This window comes from Emys orbicularis, chromosome 1, assembly GCF_028017835.1.
Source record: "Emys orbicularis isolate rEmyOrb1 chromosome 1, rEmyOrb1.hap1, whole genome shotgun sequence".
Classification (NCBI taxonomy): Eukaryota; Metazoa; Chordata; order Testudines; family Emydidae; genus Emys; species Emys orbicularis.
The window spans coordinates 52,033,615-52,056,814 of NC_088683.1; the positions used below are offsets into that span (position 1 = coordinate 52,033,615).

Below are 23,200 nucleotides of genomic sequence, written 5' to 3' on the forward strand. Positions count from 1 at the left end.
TAAGGATGGTTGGGTTAGGTTCAGTGGAGATTCAGCCTGTTGCAGCTGTTAAAAACCTGGATGCCTTTCATAATATGGAAGAGTGAGTCTACCACTAAAAATTAAGGTTTGATGTAGATTGTTTGAATAACGTTTCTTTAAATAGTGCATTTAATTTAGGATTAATGCTGTTCACAGAACACCTTAAACTTTGGGGGGGGGGGGGGGGGGGGGCTAAAGGTTTCAGCCACAGCTTTGGGAACCAAATTCTGATATGCTTAGCAAGCAGGAGTCAGGGGTCACAGCTGTACTTTGACAAAGGAAAATGAGCCCATACATGTTGCCACTGACATGCTGGTTATGCTTTGGAATCAACTAGATGCAGTGTGGTCTAAGGAATGAGTACAGAACTTGAAATCAAGAACTTCTGAATTCTAATCTCAGCTCTTCCCTTGAAGTGCTTTGCTGATTTAGGGCCTAAATCATCAGAGAACCTTGGACAAGTCTTTTAATTATGTAAATTATCAGGCTCAATCTGATCACTTCTTTACAAAGAAGAGAAACAGCTTTGTTGGTTGGGAGCTGAGAGAGTTCTAAATGACCTCCAGTCCTGCCTATTGTATAGGTGGAAGATTTGGCAGTGAGCATTGTCATTAATCACTGGTGTGTTTCTGTGGAGATTGTCCTTGTGATGTTGTGTTATTTTGGTGTCTGAAAGAATAATTTCTTCTCTCATACAGGGACTGTGGGGTAAGGGAAGGAGTGCAAAGTAAAAATTATTGGAAAATGGCTACGGGATATGCCTCACTTTTGGCACAGGAAAACCCCCCACTATTCTTGAGGGAGGGTCCAATTTTCCTCAGGGGAATTTTGACAGAATGATGTCAGCCTTTTGATATAGCCATGGGAAAGTGTTTGCTGAGACCTGGTATGCTAGTTGTCATTGACCGCTTGGGGGCTATTTTACTTGTTGTGTTTTATAGTATATCTTTTAGTATAATACATACAGTACCATATTATTACTGTTTTGCTTTTACTAAAAAAATGAGTTATAAAGGCCCCTACTTCCTTTACAGAAATCCATTCAGGCCAAAATTTTCACGTGCCCTAAAGTTATACACCTAAATAAGAAATTTTTAGAAGGGCTGGCCATGCATAAACTCTACTGAAGTCAATGGGCCAAATTTTCAACCCTAACTAAACCACTTCACACCACCTGAGGAGGAAAAATCATTCATAAACCCACCCTACAAGAAGCCACAGATTTTCCCAACAAATAGTCAGCTTATACCAGCTCTACACCACCAACTCTCCCTGTACTCTGTTGGGGCTGAGAAGGGGCTGGGTGGAATGGATGGTAATTAATCTGATCCCCAGCCACAATAGCACGTATGGGACTGCTGTAGACAGAATAATTTTGAGCATTCAAAAGGCTGCTTTCAGTCAAGCCAGGGACCATTTTGACACCCAGTCAGACCAGGACCAGGGAAGCAGAATGGTAGCGTAGAGACACCTTTTACCCTCTCCCTTCCAGCTGAGCATCTGGCCCGTGGGAACAGTAGGTGTTTGACAATTCTGAAAATCAGGTCATTTTTATTTAGGTGCCTATAAACAGATTATTGGAGCCTAATTTTATATTTCTGAGTTCGAACATTTTGGCTGATGTTACTAATTTTTTTAAATCAAACGTAAAAGGAATACACACACATATACATGCATCTATATATATTGCATACAGTGTGTTGCTATAGGAAGGGTATGAGATGTATAAGGTAAAAGAAATGCAGCAGAGTTGAGAAAGTAGAAATTACGCGTATAATGATGAGCATTATAAAAAGTAGTAACAATGATTTGTTTTTAATCAGGTCTTTCCCCTTGTCCCAATTCCTTCCAGTAATTCAGTTTTTAATCTAATACAAGCAGTATGTGCTTCATTTTCTCTTAAATCTTTTATTCACAGGAAGCACAATACTATATTAGATATTTATTTTTTGAAGCTATACTGATGGAATATAATTATTGGCTGAAGCAAAAAGGTATCATTCTTTGTTTAATTTCTGTTATTTCATGCATATTATACTTTTACTTCTATTGCTAGACAGATTTGTTTAACTCCAGTTGTTAATGGACAAAAATAATCATTTTATTTTGAAGAGCAATCTGTAATACAAAAAACAAACGTTCATAAACTCAGATACCACTGTGTGACAGGCACTATAGAAGACTCTGAAACAGATCATGTGAATTTGATTTATTCCCTTTAATTCCTAGATATGACATACAAAAATAGTGTCCTTATAATTCATTATTCATTCAGACTTTGGCTAAGTATTTACAGTAACCAGAATCTTAAAATACATTGGCAACCACTCTCAAGGAGGAGCAGAGAGTAAGTTTTCTAAAACAGAGCAAAATGCTTCACTCCACCTTTGTTATTTATACTGAAAAAAGAAGCTGGATTAAGAAGCCACTTGCTCTGTTAAATATGTCTTCTCACTAAAGTTTTATTGTTTCTTTATGTTTTCTTGCATTTCCTCTTCTTATGTATTTTTTAAAAAATGGTCTTAGTTTGATCTAAATATCCTAATCTTTCTCTTGGCATATAATGTATTTAAGTGAATATAGTTTATCATTCATTTTCTGATCCATATAAAAATATTGTTTAAAACCCCTGACAGAAATTACAAATATAAGAGAGACAATGTAAAAATTAACACCTGAAACAAAACAAATCTCAAAAATGAAACAAAACTTTATCATTCAGTATGTTGCCAACCAATGGACATTTGAAGGCAGCATGGTGAGTGAGTTACATAGAAACCAGAAAAAAAAGTATCTTTTGCGCTGTTCTGCTCTAGGTACTCTGATAACTGAGATTGTTCGACCTTCCCTTGAGACATGGTGTAGAAAGTATTTCACAGGTTTCACATGCTCAAAGTCAGGGAAAACTTTACAGCTCATCTGCTGTTGTCAGATTAGGCTGCTGAAATGCACAGTACCATCAGTATATGAGCCTGATTCAACACACTTCCTGTCCAATGTTTGCAATGTGTAAATCAATTTTCAATCTACTTTGGCAGATAAAACTTTTTTTTGTAAACAGTATCTGACCCCTAATTATTATAAATAATATTTTATCTAGAATATATTATAGTGGAAGAACTCATAACACAGATGTTACTAAAAACAGTCACAGTTGTAGGTGGGGCAGGGACAGAAAACTGTTTTGACATCCCACATGCCCAAATAACCTGTTAGAAAGCTGTATGCTATGTTCCATCTTACATTAATTATTTTAGAGACCAATCTGCAAGGTGCTGAGCCTCTCAACTTCCACTGAAGTCAGAGGGAGTTGAGGGTTCTCAACATTTTGCAAAGGAAAATGTGTCTTACTGTGTCTATTCCTGCTTTCAATTGCCTTCCTTGGATGAGATGGCAGGAGAGAGATCACTTGATCATTACCTGTTAGGTTCACTCCCTCTGGGGCACCTGGCATTGGCCACTGTCGGTAGACAGGATACTGGGCTAGATGGACCTTTGGTCTGACCCAGTATGGCCGTTCTTATGTTCTTATGAGATGATTTCAGCCTCCTCTGCCACTCACATTAAATATTTTGCAGTCTATTTCTTGCCTATGCTGACAAGAAGTGCTGCTTCTAGAAGCAAGGCTTTCTCCTTGTTTCTTTACCATATTTACATATAACAGATGCTAGAGTTATTACAATAACATCACATTTATATAGGTTATCATTCATTATTATTATTATTGTACTGTATATGTGACTGTAATGAAAGTACATATGCCCTTATTCATATATGAAAAAACATTTTATAATACAAAGTTTGGAGTGGGCCTAACCTTGCACTCCCCTCCTCAGCACTCCCCCCCTCTGACTGAAATCAATATAAGATTTACCTGAATAAGAAGTATGTAATCAGGTACTGTGATTGCAATAAAGCATTAAAGTGATGCTATTAGCCGGAGAAGTAAAGCTTAAGTATTTAGTCACCATACTTACAAATTGAAGTTTCTTTGTATTAAATTGCTTTTTTTTTTATGTAAGAGTATTTGGAACATGGAGGAAATCATTACAGGAACAGTACTAAGATTCTCTGAGGTCAAACAGGTAACAATATGATTCTTCAGATGTCATACCATATAAGAATTTTCATGTACATGTTGTAAAACATAATATTATCCAACTAATTTTTAGGCCTAACAATCTAGACAGTGCCTCTTTAAAAAAAATCGCACAAAGAAATTTCTGTGATCCTATGCATCACACTAGTGACTTATGACCTGAGCTTTTCAATGTACATTATAGGCTCAGTCAAGGTTGTTAAAATCTACACCAGCCCCCAGTATGCCCAGAGGGCTGGAGTATAAATTTAGGACTACATACTCCCATCAGTTCAGTGGCTCTCCCACTGATGTCAGTAGGAGGTTTGTAAAAAGGCTGGGAGTAGTCTTTTTATAGTAACTAAACTTGTAAATATTGTTTGTTCAGAACCTCATTGCCATGTTCACAAATTGGAAAAATATTATCAGGTGTGTGGCCCCCACTGTTCCTGCCCTCTGTTTCTCCTCCTTCCCCATCACTTTTCCCTGTTTCTCCCCATTTCATGCTTTTGTGCATATACACTGTCCGTCTTTCTGCACAGGATCTGGTTCACAAGGTGAATATAACCGAATCGCTTGGTAATAGCCACCCTTCTATAATTAAATTTAGCATCCTTTGGGGGTGGGGCGAGGGAGAAATGCCAAAGAAAGCCACCACAGTAGCATTTAACTTGAAAAAGAGGTACTATGCAAAAATGAGGAAGCTAATTAAATGGAAATTCAAAGAAACTCACAAGATTGAAATGCCTGAAAACTGCATGGAGACTATTTAAAAACACCATAATAGAGACTCAAATTAAATGTATACCCCAAATTTAAATAAATAGATAAAAAACAGTAAGAGGATCAAAAATGCCAGCAGGCCTGAAGAGAAGAGTAAAGCAAGGTGATTGCAGGCAAAAAGGCATCCTTTAAAAATTGGAAGTCAAATCCAAGTGAGGAAAATAGAAAGGAGATAAATTCAGCAAGTCAATTATAAAAGTATAACAAGACAGGCCAAGGAAGAATTTGAAGATCAACTAGCAAAAGACACAAAAACTAATAGCAAAATTATTTATAAGTACATCAGAATCAGGAAGCGTGCCAGTCAGTGGCATGACTGGATGATCAAGGGGCTAAAGGAGCACTCATGGAAGACAAGAAAGCTGAGGAGAAGCTAAATGAATTCTTTGTATTGGTCTTCACCGAAGAGGATCTGGGGGAAGATCCCCACACCTGAGCTTTTGACAAACATGAGGAACTGTCCCAGACTGAGGTGTAAATGGAGAAGGTTTCAGAACAAATTGATAATGGGAACTCTCGGGTGCTTAACGCTTTTGAACATCCAACCACTTATTATTATCTAGTGATTTAGGGACCTAACTTTGGGCATACTTTTTAAAAGATTATCTTGGCCTTGAAATGTATTATGGATAAAGGTCTCTCTTCCTTTCCTTCCCCTCTCCAGGCCTTCCCCTCTTCTTGACCATCATCTATCCCCTTCTGCACGCTCCTTCTTCCTTCCCTTCCCATAATGGCCAGCCAATCTCCTGCCCTTTGCACCACCCCTCCTGTCTCACCTGAAGCTCTGTGACACAGAGACCCATGGGTGGTTCACTAACCTGTCAGCAACTCGTTAGGCCTGACTCACTACACTCACTACACCTCACACTATTTTCATGATATATACCCAAAAGGTGGCATGTAAGATATCACTTGAAAACTTATAACTCACTGATCATTAATATTATTGCATGACGTATGCTTGGGGTGTATACAAAGAGTTATGGATATGTGCTAGAATTATGTTCTTAAGATGTGTTTGGCAAGCAATGCGTAAGCCCAGTCTGCCTTAGACAATGGAATGTGTAAAGGCTTGGCTGATCATCCTGGTCATCAGGCAAAGACAATGAAGGTGTATTTACAAAAAAGCCATCAAGCTAACAAGGAGATGAGGTATTGACTCAACTATCACCAGCAGGGGCAGAATTAAATCCTCACTAGACTGCATGGCATCTTTTTCCTAGAAGGAGAAAATTAACTTTATCTAAGAATACTTTTCAATGATTTACTCTACTATAAAGACAGAGGGTCTGAACCTCAAATGATAAGTAATTGAATCAACTGATTGTATACAATATTACTGTACTATAAAAGGTATCAAGTAAGGTCTTTCATAAAAGCTAATGAGACACTGGTGAGTAATATCACTGTGAAGGGTATGTATTAACAATATAAAGGAGTTGTGGATATTTACTAATATTAGGCTTTACAGTATTGTAAAGTAGGCTGTTGTGACCAAAGGGAAAAAACAGATTTTCTCTCAGACAGGAGGGAAGGTAACATGGTGGAATCAAAACACAGAAATCATCAGGTGGGTGGGAAGTCCATTGGAAGGGAAGAATGGCATGAGGTCATCCTGCCTCTTGATACAGGGTCAATGAACTCAGAGATCTAAGAGGAAATAGAGATCCATTGTGGCATCTTTCACCTAGGAAGACAAAGGGAACCAGCACCTTGCATTTCTGTGGAAGGTCATGACAGAGGAAAGTCAGCCCTCGCTGGAAAGAAGAAAGATTGGTAAGAAATCTACCATAAACAAAGACTGTAGTTTATTAAGTTAGGTCTTAGCCATTAGAAAGTGTATTTTACTTTTATTTGCTTGTAAACATTTTTGTCTTTATCCCTTGCACTTGAACTTATTTTAAACCTCTCTTTTTGTTAATAAATCTGTTTTACTTTAAATCTAAACCAACCTAGAACTGTGTCTGAACTGAAGTGATAGTTAATTCCAGTTAAAGTAATAATCTGTGATTTTGTCTCTTTAAAGTAGCAACACACCTTATTAGTTCCCCGAGTGTTCCAGGAGAGGGCTGGACACTTCAGGGCAGATGGTTCTGGGGAAATTTGGGACTGGAAGTACATTGAGGTCATCCTGAAAGTAGTAACCAAAGCTCGTGAAGACGAGGGTGGGGCTGTTGTAAGCAAGCTGGTGGGGTCAGAGTGCTGAACGAGGGCTTCACAGCACAGACACTTAAGGAACTGCATGTATGTCTGCTAACTGTTGGGGTCCAGGCTGTGAGTCACAGCAGCAGAATATTTAAGGCACCCAAGGTTACAAGACAGGCTGTGACAACCTCTCACTGGTCTGGATTGAACCTCAAAATGTTACAAGCTTCCAGTTCAAAGACTAGTTAGCACAGCTCCATGCCATCCACTCCTCTATTCTGAGACCATTGTACCTGTCGCTATGTCCCACCCTAGCCTCCAGATTTTTCCTCTTCTCATTCCTCGACATCTCCTCCCTTGCTCCCTAAATACACAGTCAGTAGCAGGACAATTTATATTTACAAACATTAAACCCTATTCTGCCTACATGTGATAACCACTCTGCATAAACACAAAGCTGTTTTATTATGTATCTTTGTAATTTACCCATTATTTCACCTCCTACCTACCCAAAAACTCCCCAAGCCAAACCAAACACTCAATTATACCTCAGCTAGCTGGGCCAACAAAATAAAACAATTTCAGAGGTTATAGACCAAGCCATTTTGGAGATATCTATCAAAAAAGACAATATTTCAAAAGTGAACATCAGGTAAATATTCAAAATATACTACCACTACAATGCTTTTTCTGATTATTACCAAACTTCTTAGAAAATTTCTACCCTGGGATGAAGCGTGGCATGACAAATTTCAGGAAGATTTGTTAATTTGGGATTGGGGATGAGAGTAACTAAGGGCTAGTCTACACTTACCGGGTATTTCGACGGCTGCGGATCGAAGTTCCGAGTTCGATTTATCGCGTCTGGTGTGGACGCGATAAATCGAACCAGGAAGTGATCCCCGTCGACTGCGGTACTCCAGCTAGACGAGAGGAGTACCGCGAAGTCGACGGGGGAGCCTGCCTGCCGCGTGTGGACCGCGTCTGAACCGCGGTAAGTTCGAAGTAAGGTATGTCGAATTCAGCTACGTTATTCACGTAGCTGAATTTGCGTACCTTACTTCGACTTGGGGGGTAAGTGTAGACCAGGCCTAAGGGAGTGGGATTGAACACTGGCCTCATAATCAGAAGCTACATTCAGTCTCAATTATGAACCGGTTAGTGCTGCCTTAAAATATCCAATTGTCTTACTTTAATCATGGAAAATATGTTTGGTTGGTTGGTTTGGAAAATACGTTAATTTCTGAGACTTTACAGTTGCAGTGCTCATTACCATCAAGGCAGCACAATGGATATATGAAGGAGACATATTTAGTAAAGTATTCAGCTTCCAGGAGAGCTGAAGTCTTAAATCCAAGAGAAAAAAACCCATTTGAGAAAGTCATAATTAAAAATTTCAGTGCCATAATACATGTTTCTTGTCTAAACCATGTATCCTGTGTGTGCTTAACAGTATCTCACGGAGTTCAGAACAAGTGATTGTTTGGGGAAGAGGGGGAACATCCCTCCACATACACAAAACCAAAGGATTCTCATAGCTTCCTCTTCCATGTAAAGCTGTTCCCAAACAGATCATTTAACTGATGTGCATTTCGGCAAATATCTTCCTTTGGAACCACTTCAAACAAAGCAAATTCCACAAGAGACAAGGCTTCTGCCTAATACACTGCAGTGATATGACCTCTTGACCGCAACTTTTCTGTATGTGCATCACAAAAGGCTCTTGACAACTGTCATTTCCAGAGATTAATAAAAACATTTTTTTTAAAACCCTATAATATTGTTTGAGCAGAAATAGGGGAAGCCAGATACAACCTGGTTCAGTATTTCAATACATTTTAACCCCTGCTCCCCCAGGCTAGATAGCTTAATTTTTGACCTATTCATTTTAAACACGAGAAAATTCTTACAGCTGATAACAGCTATGCTAAATTCACTTCTTTCTTAAACTGCCTCCAAGCAGAACCTTAGATTTTATTTGAAGATTAAATCTTCTATACCACAAATCTGACAGAATCAGAAAGCTTGCTAAAAGCACCTAAACTTTTAAAGGGCTTCAATATACTGTGAGAGCATTGGTGCCAGGCATCAGTAACCAAAGATTTTTTTCCAGGATTCACACAAACCTAATATACTGTTTGTTTGTAAAATTCCTATGAAAAAACATTAAAAAACAATTAATCATCCTATCACTATGTAATTACTCCAAGACTTACAGCAGTTTTTCTCCCTTCCCATCTCCCCTCCTCTCCCACACAGATACACAATATTTCAGGTACGGGGTAAAATCTTAGCCTCACTGAAGTCAATGGGAGTTTTCCCCTGGACTTCAATGGGGCCAAGATTTCAACCACAAAACATAAAAATATTAGAATCACAGCCTATCAAGAGAAATAGCTATGAGTTCAAGAGAGCACGATAACAAGGTCTTAATTTCTTTGTTATTTTTGCTTTTATGTTAGAATTTATCCCCTTCACCTCTCTGGTAGAAAAGCGAGTAAAAAACTCCAGCTAGAGCAATGCAGTTGAGAGTGTGTTGACTCTCTGGCATCATTCTTACCCTCACCCTGCCCACTCTTCTGATCTTCAGCGGATGCTATGCAGGGCTCTAATTCCCAGGTGTGGAAAAGAGTCTATGAGTCTATGAGTCTATTGAAATCCCACCTTGTTTAGTGGTTAGAATAACTGAGAGTCATAAGGTTCGTCTACACAGCCCGTGGCAGTGAGCCTCCAGACTGGACTGACAGACTTGGGCTTGTCAGGCTCACACTAGTGCTCTAAAAATAGCTGTGTAAACAGTGCTCTGAAGTTGTGGCTTGAGCTGGAGCTCAGGTTCTGAAGCCCATCCCCCCACCCTAGGCTTCAGAGCCTGAGCTCCAGCCCAAGCCGCAACTTCAAAGCGCTATCTACACAGCTATTTTTAGACTCAGGCATGCACTAGAACTCTATCAACCCAGGCTGGGAGGCTCATTGCCACAGGATGTGTACACATACCCACAGAGTTTAAGGCTAGAAGGGACCACCAGATCATCTAGTCTGACCTCCTGAATATCACAGGACACCACCACCCAGCACCCACATGCTAAACCCAACAACCAAAATCAAAGTATTACAGCCTATAGGAGACTAGACTAGTATATGCTACAGGCAGAGAAGAGAGGGGTCCGAGAGAAGCCCCTGCATTGGCAGGGAAATAATTCAATGAGCTATACCCAGATAACCCTGGCAAGTAACCCACACCCACATGCTGCAGAGGAAGGTGAAAAAATCCCCACGTCTCTGCCAAACTGACTTGAGGAAAAATTCCGTCCTGACCCCACATATAACAATCAGTTAGACCCAGGGTGGATAAAAATCAATGATTTTTTAAAAAACAATAAAAAAAATCAGATTTTTTAAAATTTAAATCAGATTTTTTTTGATAAAATGCTTTTTGAGGGAAAACAACTATCTAAAGATAGTTTTAATTAAGATACATTAAAGCTCAAAGATATCTCATCTCATCATGGAATAGGGATTATAAATTCTAATTCTATAAAATAATTAATATAATATAAAATATAATATAATATACTGCTACCTCGATATAACATGAATTCGGATATAACACGGTAAAGCAGTGCTCCGGGGGGGCGGGGCTGCACACTCCAGTGGATCAAAGCAAGTTCAATATAACGCAGTTTCACCTATAACGCGGTAAGATTTTTTGGTTCCCGAGGACAGCGTTATATCGAGGTAGAGCTGTATAATATAATATAATATAATATAATATAATATAATATAATATAATATAATATGCTACAGACTAGGGACTGAATGGCTTGCACTGCTAGAGACTAGGGACCAAATGGCTAGGCAGCAGTTCTGCAGAAAAGGACCTAGGGATTACAATAGACGAGAAGCTGGATATGAGTCAACAGTGTGCTCTTGTTGCCAAGAAGGCTAATGGCATTTTAGGCTGTATAAGTAGGAGCATTGCCAGCAGATCGAGGGATGTGATCATTCCCCTCTATTCAACGTTGGTGAGACCTCATCTGGAGTACTGTGTTCAGTTTTGGGCCCCAACTACAAGAAGGTTGTGGAAAAATTGGAAAGAGTCCAACGAAGGGCAACAAAAATGATTAGGGGGCTGGAGCACATGACTTATAAGGAGAGGCTGAGGGAACTGCAGAAGAGAAGAATGAGAGTGGATTTGATAGCTGCTTTCAACTACCTGAAAGGGGGTTCCAAAGAGGATGGATCTAGACTGTTTTCAGTAGTAACAGATGACAGAACGAGGAGTAATGGTCTCAAGTTGCAGTGGGGGAGGTTTAGGTTGGATATTAGGAAAAACTTTTTCACTAGAAGGGTGGTGAAGCACTGGAATGGGTTACCTAGGGAGGTGGTGAAATCTCCTTCCTTAGAGGTTTTTAAGGTCAGGCTTGACAAAGCCCTGGCTGGGATGATTTAGTTGAGGATTGGTCCTGCTTTGAGCAGGGGGTTGGACTAGATGACCTCCTGAGGTCCCTTCCAACCCTGACGTTCTATGATTCTATGAATGTTTAAGAAAAATTTTGTAAACGAGTTCCAATAGTTCATGGATTAGGGACCCAATCTTATGGGGTTCCAGGGCCTTCTCTATAGATTATTTAGGTTAATCTTTCTATCTACCCAATGGGACTCAGTGCTCAGTCTAGAAGATACCATCAGAGATGCTTAGTTTTGCAGTTCTCAAACTGTGGATTCGTGTCTCCAGGGACAACATGCTTGTTAACAGCAAAAATGTTTTTAAATAAATAAATAAATAATATATAGAGGTGAGAAATAACAGACCTCAACCCTATTGTCCCTCTGCAAATTTGTGTACATAGAGTCAATCCCTTACCTCTCTCTAAAAGTGCAAAGTTTCAAATAGTTCAATGAATAGAAGATTGTTGGGGGCAGAATAGATCTGGACAAGAAGAAGAAGTCTGGAGATAAATGTGAGAAGGGAGGGACAGGCAGTAGAAACAAAAGTGAAACTGTTTGAACAGCATATTCCAGAAGTCTTGCGGTCTTTCTGAGTGTAGCCTTCACTGATTTGAGATCTACCATACCATTCTCTCACCAGAAGGAAAAACCTATAATGGCAGCAGGCTGTAAGAGAGTTTGGGTCTCATCTATCTCTGAAGAATATGTATTAAGGTTATAACAATCAACAAGAATGTACTTTTATGTAGAAATCCATGATTAAGTCGAGTCTTCCTGACTAGTGATTTAAATCAAATACACCCTGGTTAGACCTTGAGCATGTGAGCAAGAACCACCCAGCCAAGCCCCTGACAGAATGCTCGGTGCCACCTCAGTGCAATAGCCCATACCGTCCAGAGTCCCATCTCCAGCTGTGGCCTATCTGAGGTTTCAGAGAAAGGAGATAAAAAAACACTGGAAGGAAAACAATCTCTTCCTGACCACTGTAGGTAGCCAGCTGAAGACCTGAAGCATGAGTTTTTAGGAATATAAACTGGAAGTGAGCCCCGGGGCTACTGATCCCTGCCTTTTACCATCACAAGCCACCCCATCATACAATCACACTCATAAATTTGTCTAGCTGTCTTTGAAAACCAATTAAGTTGTTTGCCTCCACAATTCTTATTGGGAGGCTGTTCCAGAACCTCACCCCTCTAATAGTTAGAAATCATCTTTTAATTTTCAGACTGAATTTGTTCATGCTCTATCCAGTTATTCAGCTGAGGCTCAGAACTATAAAGTATCACTTGCCTACACCAAAACAACAGAGGGCAAACATAAACAGAGTTTTTCAATTCTCCAGGAGGAGAATTCCACAAACATTTATAAATATGCATTTAGCTAGTATCTGTTCTAGTCTATTGGCTACATAATGCAAGGTTTTGTTTTTAAAATTGCCTAAACAAATATTTAGCTGAGCTGGTCCAATCTACTGGGTATACAGTACGCACTGAAGAAGAAAAAAACCAGCCAATTATGTGTTTATTGTAATGTATTTTGTAAATAATGTACTTTTTAAAACCTGGTGACATATTTATCTGAAAAACCTTAATAGTTCTGAAAAGAGTTGTTCCAATCTCCTGGGTAAATGCCAGCATTTTATATTTTTCTAACAAAACACTCATTCAGACAGAGCAGGGTGGATTGATCTAAATCACAGATTTTAATCATGATTTAAATCAGCAAGCAGGAAACCTTGATTTAAAAAAAAATATTTTAATCTTATTTTGCATTTGTACTTTTCAGTTATTTCCCTAAACAAAGGGTCATTTGCATTGGTCAGTATCACACATGATGAATTGTGAATTTACACTAAATTTTATTCTTTTTGCTATCCACATTTATTTAAGCAATTATATACCTTAACATGCATTTATTCAGATTCCTAATTTTAACATTTTTTAATTATGTTAGAAAATGGTGATGACATATTTCTTATTAATTAGATGATTTCTTTTACTCAGGATTTGTGTCAAGCTGCATTTGGAAGGAAATTGGAATTCAATTAAAAATGTATAAAACCAGCATTTAAAAATCGTTTTATTAATTAAATAAAACTATTTTAAATGTGCTTGATATGTAACAAAAAAAGTAAGTTTATCAAAAGTAACTGGTTTATTAAATAAAGGCAGTATTACTGGATTTAGTGAATTGACAGATTGTTTCTGGTTACCAAGGGGCCAGATTTTCAAAGGGATTTAGGTGCTTGAAGATGCAGATAGGTGCCAAGTGGGATTGTCCCAGACAGGAAGAAAGAAAGACAAGATGCAAGGGATGTGGTTTGATTAGGCTGCAACTTTATTAACTTAAGTCATATGGGAACTATCCAACAATAACTCCTATAGTGTAGGTCACCATTTCTTCCTAATCACTTGCACTTGATGGAAAGCTGCCATCAGCCCCCACCCCTCCACAGCTTGTCCCCAACCTGTTGCTGTGACCCTATCTCCCACATGAGGGCTAAGGGGCTGGGGAAAGAGGGTTCTCTCCTTGCAGCACCAGACATTAGACTCCCCAACCATGTACCCCAGCTTCTTCAGGGGATGCCTTTCCCATAATCCACTTCCAACTCTTGTTTATGGGTCCTTTATGGAATGACTATTTGCACTGGACACCTCCCAAGATGTAACAATCTGACTCATAACTCCTGATTTACCCCACTGTGTGGAAGGTGAAAAAATCCAACCCTGCCCTGGCCCATCTGGCAGTGAGAGAATATTTCGTTTCTAGTACCAAAAAAGGCAACTAGCATGACGTCCCCAGCAGACCAAAACCAAAACCAAAACCAAAACCAAAACCAAACAAACAAACAAACAAACAAACAAACAAACAAACAAACAAAAAAGCCTGGCTTTATGCTAATCCCAGGGGTGAGAGGTTCTAATCTGGTATCTTGTCTTTCTTTCTTCCTGACTGGAACAATCTGATGTGAGAGGGGACTCAGGCTGGAGGCTTAGTGTAATGGGGTATACACATCGGGCAACAAGGGGTTAAGGAACTACTCTGGGCCCAGTCAGCCTTGCCCTGCCACACCCGTAGAAAATGCACCAACTAGAGGAGGAGTTAAAGGGCAGAGGAAGAGCTCATTTGGTGGCAGACCAGGGAAGAGAGCAGACCTGCAACCTGCAGCAGAGGAGAGCGGAGGGAAGGCAGAATGTCTCCCTAAACTGCCCAAAGGTTCCTCTCTGAGGGAAGGGAAGGCTGCAGAGACAGCCTAAGAGGGAAGCATTCACCTCTCCCCCTCATATGAACTCTGGATTTGGTTAATTCCCCTTTTTTTGTTTGGACTCCCGCAATGGGGGAAAACCCTAGGACTGAGCTGGCCCAGGAGGGTGGGCCATACTGCAGGAGGACGTAGTTGCTGCCCAAGAGAGAGAAAGAGTGACTTTTCTACACGCAGCCACCAGAAGGAGCCTTGTGGTGAGCAGACCACCCTCATGCTGCCTTAACCCAGATGGCAACCTTGGGAAAATCACGGCGGGGGAGAGATAGGAAGTGGCCCAGGGACGGCAGCCGTAAGCGTCCCCTGGCTGTCAGATCACTGATAGCCCTCAAAGGGCCCTGAGTTGGAGCCCAGGAATGGGAGGGCCCCAGCTTCTCTACCAACAACACCCTGGCACATCACAGGCCTAAGTCCTGACCACTAGGTGATGATCTCCTACCAAGCACCCCAGCCGAGGACCCTCTCAGGCAGGGTTTATATGCCCACCCCCAAGTGAGCGAAGGCTTACCTGAGGCCCACTAGCCTGCCCTGCAGCTCACCTGATGCCTTCTTCTGCTTCCTGGTCAGCCACCTCCCAACTCTTGAGGAAGGATGAACCCTTTAAGGAGCCACTACCCTTTCTTACAGCCAGTCCAGAACAAGCCCCCTTGTCTTGCGATTACCGTGGTTGCATTTTCAAAAGCACCTACGCAGGTTCTGTGCCTAACTCGCACTGAAATCAAAATTAATAGGAGTTAGCATCTAACCTGCACAGGCATTTTTGAAAATCCCACCAGGCACCTATCTGTACCTTTAGGTGCCTAAATACCTTCTAAGATCTGGCACCAATTTTTTAGACCTTTTACTAGAATTCATCATCTTCCACCTGTTTTTTATTAATAGGGCTTGTCTTCAGCGCAGTGTTAGTGCAAGTAATCTACATGCTAGTTATCTCCTCTTAGTCTAGCTCGAGTGAGAGTGTTCACACTGCAAAACAATACTTAAGCTGCATAGAGTGACTGCATTAGCAACACAGAGTAGCATTCCCAACTGCATTACTAGCTCCAGCATCTGCAGCACTTGAGCTTTAACCCATATCCCCTGATGGACCAGCTAGCTGGAGTTTAAAGCACCACTTAACTCTAGCTAGAGAATGTTGTTTGTCAGCAAGATCAGGCTAGGGGCAAGAGTCAAGTTATACCTCGTGCTAACATTACAGTGAAGACAAGCCCATCGATGGGAAGAGGAAAACAAGCTTTCCTGCTTTTTCAATTCCCAGAAGGTTTCTCAACTTTGAATGAACTAATCCAAATGAAGAAAATATTCTCTCTGCACTTGCTAGCTAAACTGAAACCTAAAGCAATTAAGGCAAAAGCTTTTCTGCACAACAAAAATCAAAAGTACTTACATTTGGGAAACATAAATGCCAGCATTTGCTCCATTGTAAAGATTGAAAATAATAGAGATATTTAATGCAGCAAGTTTTGGCCTTAACACAGATTGTTAAACTTTCATACTTAATTTTAAACAGCTTTATTTTTAAAAAGAAAACGGAATTTAATTTAAATAAAAAATCTGATTTAAATAAAACATTCAGATATTTTGATTTTTTAAAAAAACCCTTGATTCTTATCCACCCTGCAATGAAACGTAAATACAACCCCCCCACACACATTTAAGTAATCTTAAAGTAGGAACACTTCAGTTAATGTTAGTAAATTATAACAGAGTAAACTTTACATTGCTTTGAAAATTTACCTCTAAAGTTTCTTACTTATTGCAGTCTTGCAGTCCTTAATGGGACTACTCACATGAGTAAGGGACACAGGATGAGGCACTTACCACTGTTGTTCTTCGAGATGTGTTGCTCATGTCCATTCTAATAGGTGTGTGCGCGTGCATGATCGTCGGAAGGTTTTACCTTAGTGGTACCCGTCGGGTCGGCTGTGGAGTGGTGCCTTCATGGTGGTGTATATAGGCCCCTGCAACCCGCCCCCTGCTCAGTTCCTTCTTGCCGGAATACTCCGACAGAGGAGAGGCGCGCAGGATTTGGAATGGACACGAGCAACACATCTCAAAGAACAACAGTTATGAGATGGTAAGTAACCATTTTTTCTTCGAGAGCTTGCTCATGTCCATTCCAATAGGTGACTGCCAAGCAGTTTCCATGGAGGAGGGGTTGGAGTTCACCGAGTTGCTGACTGAAGTATTGCCCTGTCAAAGGCAGCATCGTCTCTCACCTGTTGAGTGATGGCATAGTGCGATGTGAAGGTGTGGATGGAAGACCACATTGCTGCCTTGCATATGTCCTGAATAGGGACTTGCACGAGGAATGCGGCGGAAGAAGCCTGCGCTCTTGTGGAGTGCGCCGTCAATGCCGGGGCTGGAATCTTAGCCAGATCGTAGCACGTTCTGATGCAGGACGTGATCCATGACAAAATGTGCTGAGATGAGATGGGAAGCCCTTTCATCCTTTCGGTGACTGCAAGAAAGAGCTGTAGTGACTTATGAAATGGCTTTGTGCGTTCAATGTAAAAGGCTAGGGCACGCCTGATATTCAGAGAATGGAGTACTCGCTCTATGTTGCTGGCATGAGGTTTAGGAAAGAATACCAGTAGAAATATGTCCTGGTTTACATGGAAGTGTGAGAGTACCTTAGGTAAGAATGCTGGGTGAGGGTGTAGTTGCACTTTGTCTTTATAAAAAAACATGTAGGGGGCTCGGAAGACAGCGCTCTGAGTTCAGGGACCCTTCTGGCTGAGGTTATGGCCACCAGAAAAGCCACCTTCCAGGACAGGTAGGCTAGAGGGCAGGTTGCCATGGGCTCGAAGGGGGGCCCCATAAGTCTGGAGAGAACCAGGTTGAGATCCCACTGGGGAACAGGCTACTGCACCTGTGGATAAAGCCTGTCCAAGCCCTTGAGAAACTGACCAACCATGGGATTTCCAAAGACCGACCTACCCACCACACCTGGGTGGAAGGCCGAGATGGCAGCCAGGTGCACCTTAATAGATAGTATTGCCAACCCCTGTTGCTTCAGGTACAGAAGGTAGCCACCATCTGAAGGACTCAAGAATCGGGGGTGGGAGGGTAACCAGTCTGTCCAGAGGGTCCCAGCTCGGTCTGTATACTTTCACCAACCAAGCCTGGAATGGGCAAAGGCGCATTTGGCATGTTGTACTACATACGTGCAGGCCGCCATATGTCCCAGAAGCTTCATGCAGTTTCTGGCCATAGTTCTTGGAAACCGGCGGAGGCTCTCGATGATGCCCCTGATCCTTTTGAACTGGGGCTCAGGCAGGGAAGCTCTGGTTTGAGTGGAGTCCAGGAGAGCCCCAATAAATTCTTTTTTTGGGGTTGGGGCTAGGGTAGACTTGGGCACATTCAGAATGAGCCCCAGCCTGCTGAAAGTGGCGCGTGATAATGCCACATGCTCTTGCACTTGCACTCGAGTATCGCCCTTGATGAACCAGTCGTCCAGGTACGGGAAGACCTGTACCCGGCGTTTGTGGAGGAAGGCTGCCACAACTGCCATGCACTTTGTGAACACGCGAGGGACCGTTGAAAGCCCGAATGGTCAAAAGCAGCTTGGAGGGAGGTTCTAGCCGCCACTCTTCCCTCCTCTAGGACTGCAGCAAATTCCTGTCGTGACTCCGTCAGGAGCAGTTCCTGAAACTTGGAGAGGGCATTCCAAGAATTGTATGCATAATGGCTAAGTACCGCCTGCTGGTTGGAAATTTGAAGCTGGAGCCCCCCAGTCAAGTATACCTTTCGACCGAAGAGGTCCAGCTTCTTGGCATCCTTATTTTTAGGGGTGGGCCCCGGTTGCCCCTGCCGGTCCCTGTGGTTTGCTGCATCAACCACCAAGGTCCCTGGTTGGGGGTGGGTGAAGAGGTACTCATAGCCATTTTGTGGGACGAAGTAACACCTCTCTACACCCCTGGCTGTAGGTGGTATAGAGGCTGGAGTCCGCCAGAGCACCTTCGTGGTGTTTTGTAGCTTTTATAAGTGATTGGAGGGACACTCCAGGGTGAGTATTTCGACTATCGGATCCAAGTCCTCCACAACCTCCTCAGTTTGCATATTGAGATTCTGGGCCACCCTCCTAAGGAGGTCCTGGTGGGATTTCATGTTCATTGGCGGGAGGGACGTAGTAGTGCCTGCTACTGCCTCGTCCGGCGAGAAAGAAGATGAGGCTCGAGGTGGGACAGGGTCAGGTGACATGTTCAGGGTCATCCACCGCTGCTGCAAGTGGTGGTGTGGGAGCCACAGGCATTGGTGGCTCTGACAATGCACCCAATCTGGGAGGCTGGGGTCTGAATCGCGTCGTGGGTCCTCGGGAGCCCTGGAAGTGTCGGGGGCGATTGACATCGCGGGGGGGGGGGGGGAGGCACAGGCAAAAGAAACTACTGATGCCACCCTGGAACTATGCCCTTGGTCCTGGTAATAGGCCTAAGGTGTCCAAAAGGACCATTGTACTGGGCCCTGCCAAGGTGTCCTCTGCTGTATGATGCCGAGACAGGTGCCGGAATCTTGAGCAGTACCAGCTGTGTCGGGACACAAATGACTCCGCCTCTGACTCAGAGGAATAGTCCGAGCCCGACCATGGAGGGGTGGAACCCGACGGTGCCGGGGAGTGGTACTGAGGTGATGGAGAACGGCGCCGCATCATGGTGGGTTTGCCCCGATGCCGGATAGGTGGTGCCGCCATTGGTGCTGCCATCTGTGCCACGAATGGTGCCGCCATCGGTGCCCAAAGTGGTGCAGCATATGTACCGGGCATCAGCACTGCTTGATGAGCCGGGACTTGCGCCATCTGCACCTGAACCAGTGCCATCATGGCAATCAAGTTCTGCGCGGCCTCTAAAGTGTCTGGTGTGGAGGGAAGGTCCAGGTCCTCCTCCAACACCTCCCAAACCGGGGAGTCCACCGACACTGGACTCGACCTCTCCTCGAGGCCGGAGTCAACGGTATCGGGACCGATGGACCAGCCTTCTGGTATCCCAGCATGGGATGCACCACAATGGTGTCCTGTTTGCTCTTCGTGGCAGGGGAACGGACCCTCTCCACCTTTTTCTTCTTATGCAGCACCGGGGATTGTGATCGGTGTATCATCAATGAGCTAGCCTTCCGCAAGTCCTTCTTCGGTGCCAGGTGTCCCGCACCGAGGCCGGTGCGCTGTGCACCGAGGCTGCCACTGCCACCTCTTGTGCCGGCTGAGGCCGGAAAGCGGACTCCATTAAAAGGAGTTTCAGCCAATAGTCTCTCTCCCTTTTGGTTCTGGGCTTGAAGCCTCTGCAAATACTTCACTTCTCCTGCAAATGTCCCTCTCCCAGGCCCTTCAGACAAGTGGCATGTGGATCCCCTCTGGTAATAAGCTTACCACACCTATCACACCGCTTGAACCCCTGGGGCTGTGGCATGCCCCGGCAACGGGGAAAAACTTAACGGGAGGGGACCCCCAACTTAAACTTACTAATTACTGTAATAACGATTAACAACTATGTACAGGAAAAAACACTATGAAAGCACTTGCTAAAGCAAGAGACAAGTTGCTTCAACGACCGTCACTGGCAGTAAGCAGGAACTGAGCAGACAGCGGGTTGGCAGGGGCCTATATACACTGCCATGAAGGCGCCACTCCAGGGGGCTCCACAGCTGACCCGACGGGTGCCGCTAGGGTAAAACCTTCCGATGATCGTGCACGCAACACGCGCATACACCTATTGGAATGGACATGAGCAAGCACTCAAAGAAGAACTGAAAGAAATTAGTTGTACCTCTTGAGATGGTGGGGCAACAATAATATATCTGAAACAGAGGGTTTACCTTAACTTTGAGAATCATGCTTTTTTGCTATTATAAAACCAGATCCTCAGTGGATTTTTTTTCAGATAGATACAAAGGATTTTTACTACATTTCTCACTCATTTAAAGGTCCCAATTCAGCAAAGCACTTAAGCACATGCTTATCTTTAAGCTCCATTTGCCAAACCACTTAAGCATATATTTAAGCCTCATTAAAATCATGCATCTTTCACCGCGTGTCACTATTTTATATATAATAGTGAGACATTATTGTTGCTGTTGTGTATCTCTCGGTATTTCCATTGTAAAGACAACTTTATAAATCAGTTATTAAATTAATGCTTAACTTAAACGTGCCTGATAAAATCTAATCTTAGGGACATATGTCTATTTACGAAATGTAAAATAAATAAATTTTGTCATCATTTATGGTCTATTTATAGCACTCCTATATTTAAACTTCTCTTTTCAATTTGATTTTGCAGGATGCTACTCCATAACTCTATTAAATTACAAATGCCAGAGATATTCAGGTTTAAGAGGAGCAGTTGCTCATGCCTTTTTACACAAATAAGTGCTAACCTTAATATAAGGTAACTTTGTTCAGAGTGGTTATGTTGTAAACTATAAAGAACATTTGACTGAGAACACATCACATTTTGTAATCTGTGGTATTGATAAAACTTGGCATTCTTTATCATTCATTTTCACATTCACCTAAATCATGAAGAACTATATAAAAGATGCTTCAGAATCTGTATTTTATGTTGTTAATGTTGACTCACTAGGATTTAAATATTAACAGATTCTAGGTGAGGCCACATAACTAAATTAGAACAAGCACAAGATCATTCTCACGCCCACATGCTTACTCTCTTCTTATTCGTTCAATTTACAAGTATGACAGGGAAAGCAGGCATGTTAGCTCAACAGGCATACTGACAAATCTTTTTGCAGAAAGTAATTGACTAGGGAAGTGAAAATTCAAACCTTGGAAGCAGAGAACTACAGGACAAAAAGTTAACATTTCTTAAATAAATAAAGGAAATATATAGAAGACTTTATAGAGCATGTAAACAACCATGAATGTCAGACTTTTACTCTAACTGAATACTTTTCAAGGTAAGTTAAATTCATCCTTTTTATTTAGATATCTAACTTTCATATGTACACTTACTAAAACATATTTAAGAAACATTAAAACATCAAGAACAAGGGAATTTTGAATGTAGGCCCAACTCCATTCTTAAGTCACTAGTTTGTGCGTAGAATTTTTCAACACATACAGTGTGAGACATAACACAATTTTAGGGATCCTTGCAACACCTGGGTGGAACAAAATGAATACATCAACCTTACCATTTCCTTGCTTCTTGACTTAAGGTAGAACATCAGTGTTTCTGAACACATTTTGTAGATTACATTTCATTGTGCACCTTATTCCTATGTCAGGGCACAAAAAATGACCTTTGACTATTGCAAAAGGGGCTGTAGAAATTATACTCCTGATTTCAAATGGGAGTTCCAGATCCTAAACCTACAGTTCTCCTATATCTGCAGGACCTTGTGAGATCCACTAAAGGAAGGAGATTTTTCATACCCATGAATTGGGGTTGTGGAATATAACATTCTGGACCAATAACCTTCTCTTTGCTGTTTGAACTTGCTAGGCAGAGTGATTAACCACTTTTAAATTTCCAAAATTCTCTCTCCATCCTGCTGCACTCGTTCTGCAGAGTCAAATTTTTGCTTTTCTTCCACTGTATTGAATGGGAACCTAAACTACAAAGGGGTCAGAGTTTTTTCCCCATGTTTATATGAATCTCAGACAGAATTGAATTCACTTGGGCCACTGTATCTCAGGTGGCTGACTGTGACAGCCTCTTCACCAGGCAGAAATCCTCAAGGCAAATATTCACTAAGTGCTTGTCTACACTTAAAATGCTACAGAGGCACAGCTGCGCTGCTGTAGCACTTCAGTACAGATACTACCTGTGCCAACAGGAAGGGTTCTCCTGTTGGCATAGATAATCCACCTCCCCAAGAGGTGGTAGCTAGGTTGATGGGAGAATTTTTGCATCGACCTAGTGCTGTTTATATCGGGACTTAGTTCACTTAACCACGCCACTCACTCTTTAGTGAAGTAGTTATGTCGACCTAATTTTCTAATGAAGACCGGGCCTAAGATCTTGCTTTCATTGAGGGCTGCTGATTCCTCCAGTAAGATTTTTTTTTAATATCTTAGTGCTGAAGCAAGACCAAAAGTGATGAAGGACTATTGGAAATATCTTGTCTGAAATCAAAACAGATATTTCCAATAGAAAAATCAGTATGTGAAGGTACATGTCTTTTAGATTTATTGACATGAGAAATTTGCTCCACTTAATGCTAGCTATGTCAGATCAAGGGATTCCATCTTAAATGTTTTGTACTGGATAAAATTATTCAACTGAGGTCTAGGACTGGATGGTTCCCCTACATCTTTAGATGACTGCAAAAGAGAGAGAATAGGTTTCTTTTCCTAGCCTCTCCTGAGTGACTGGACATATATGCATCCAAGACCAGTAGATTCTGTTACCCTCTGGTTTTTGTTTGGTTTGGTGGGGTGAGGCGAACGAAGCATAGAAGGGATGCAGCAAAGTGTCAGAGGAAGAAAAGGAATCTCTGTGTCATTT

General features: G+C 41.9%; 1 protein-coding gene across 21 annotated transcripts in view; it reads right to left on the bottom strand.

The window, feature by feature from the left end:
• FOXP2 (forkhead box P2) overlaps positions 1–23,200 on the bottom strand; it is a 242,446-nt gene that overhangs the window by 203,711 nt on the left and 15,535 nt on the right. For 3 of the 21 annotated variants that reach the window (XM_065407928.1, XM_065407875.1, XM_065407867.1), the window contains exon 2: positions 13,944–13,949. The exons of the other annotated variants lie outside the window; for them this stretch is intronic. In XM_065407928.1, the coding sequence (XP_065264000.1) occupies positions 13,944–13,949 (6 nt within the window). The remainder of the gene's footprint in view (positions 1–13,943; positions 13,950–23,200) is intronic. 21 annotated transcript variants of the gene reach the window in all.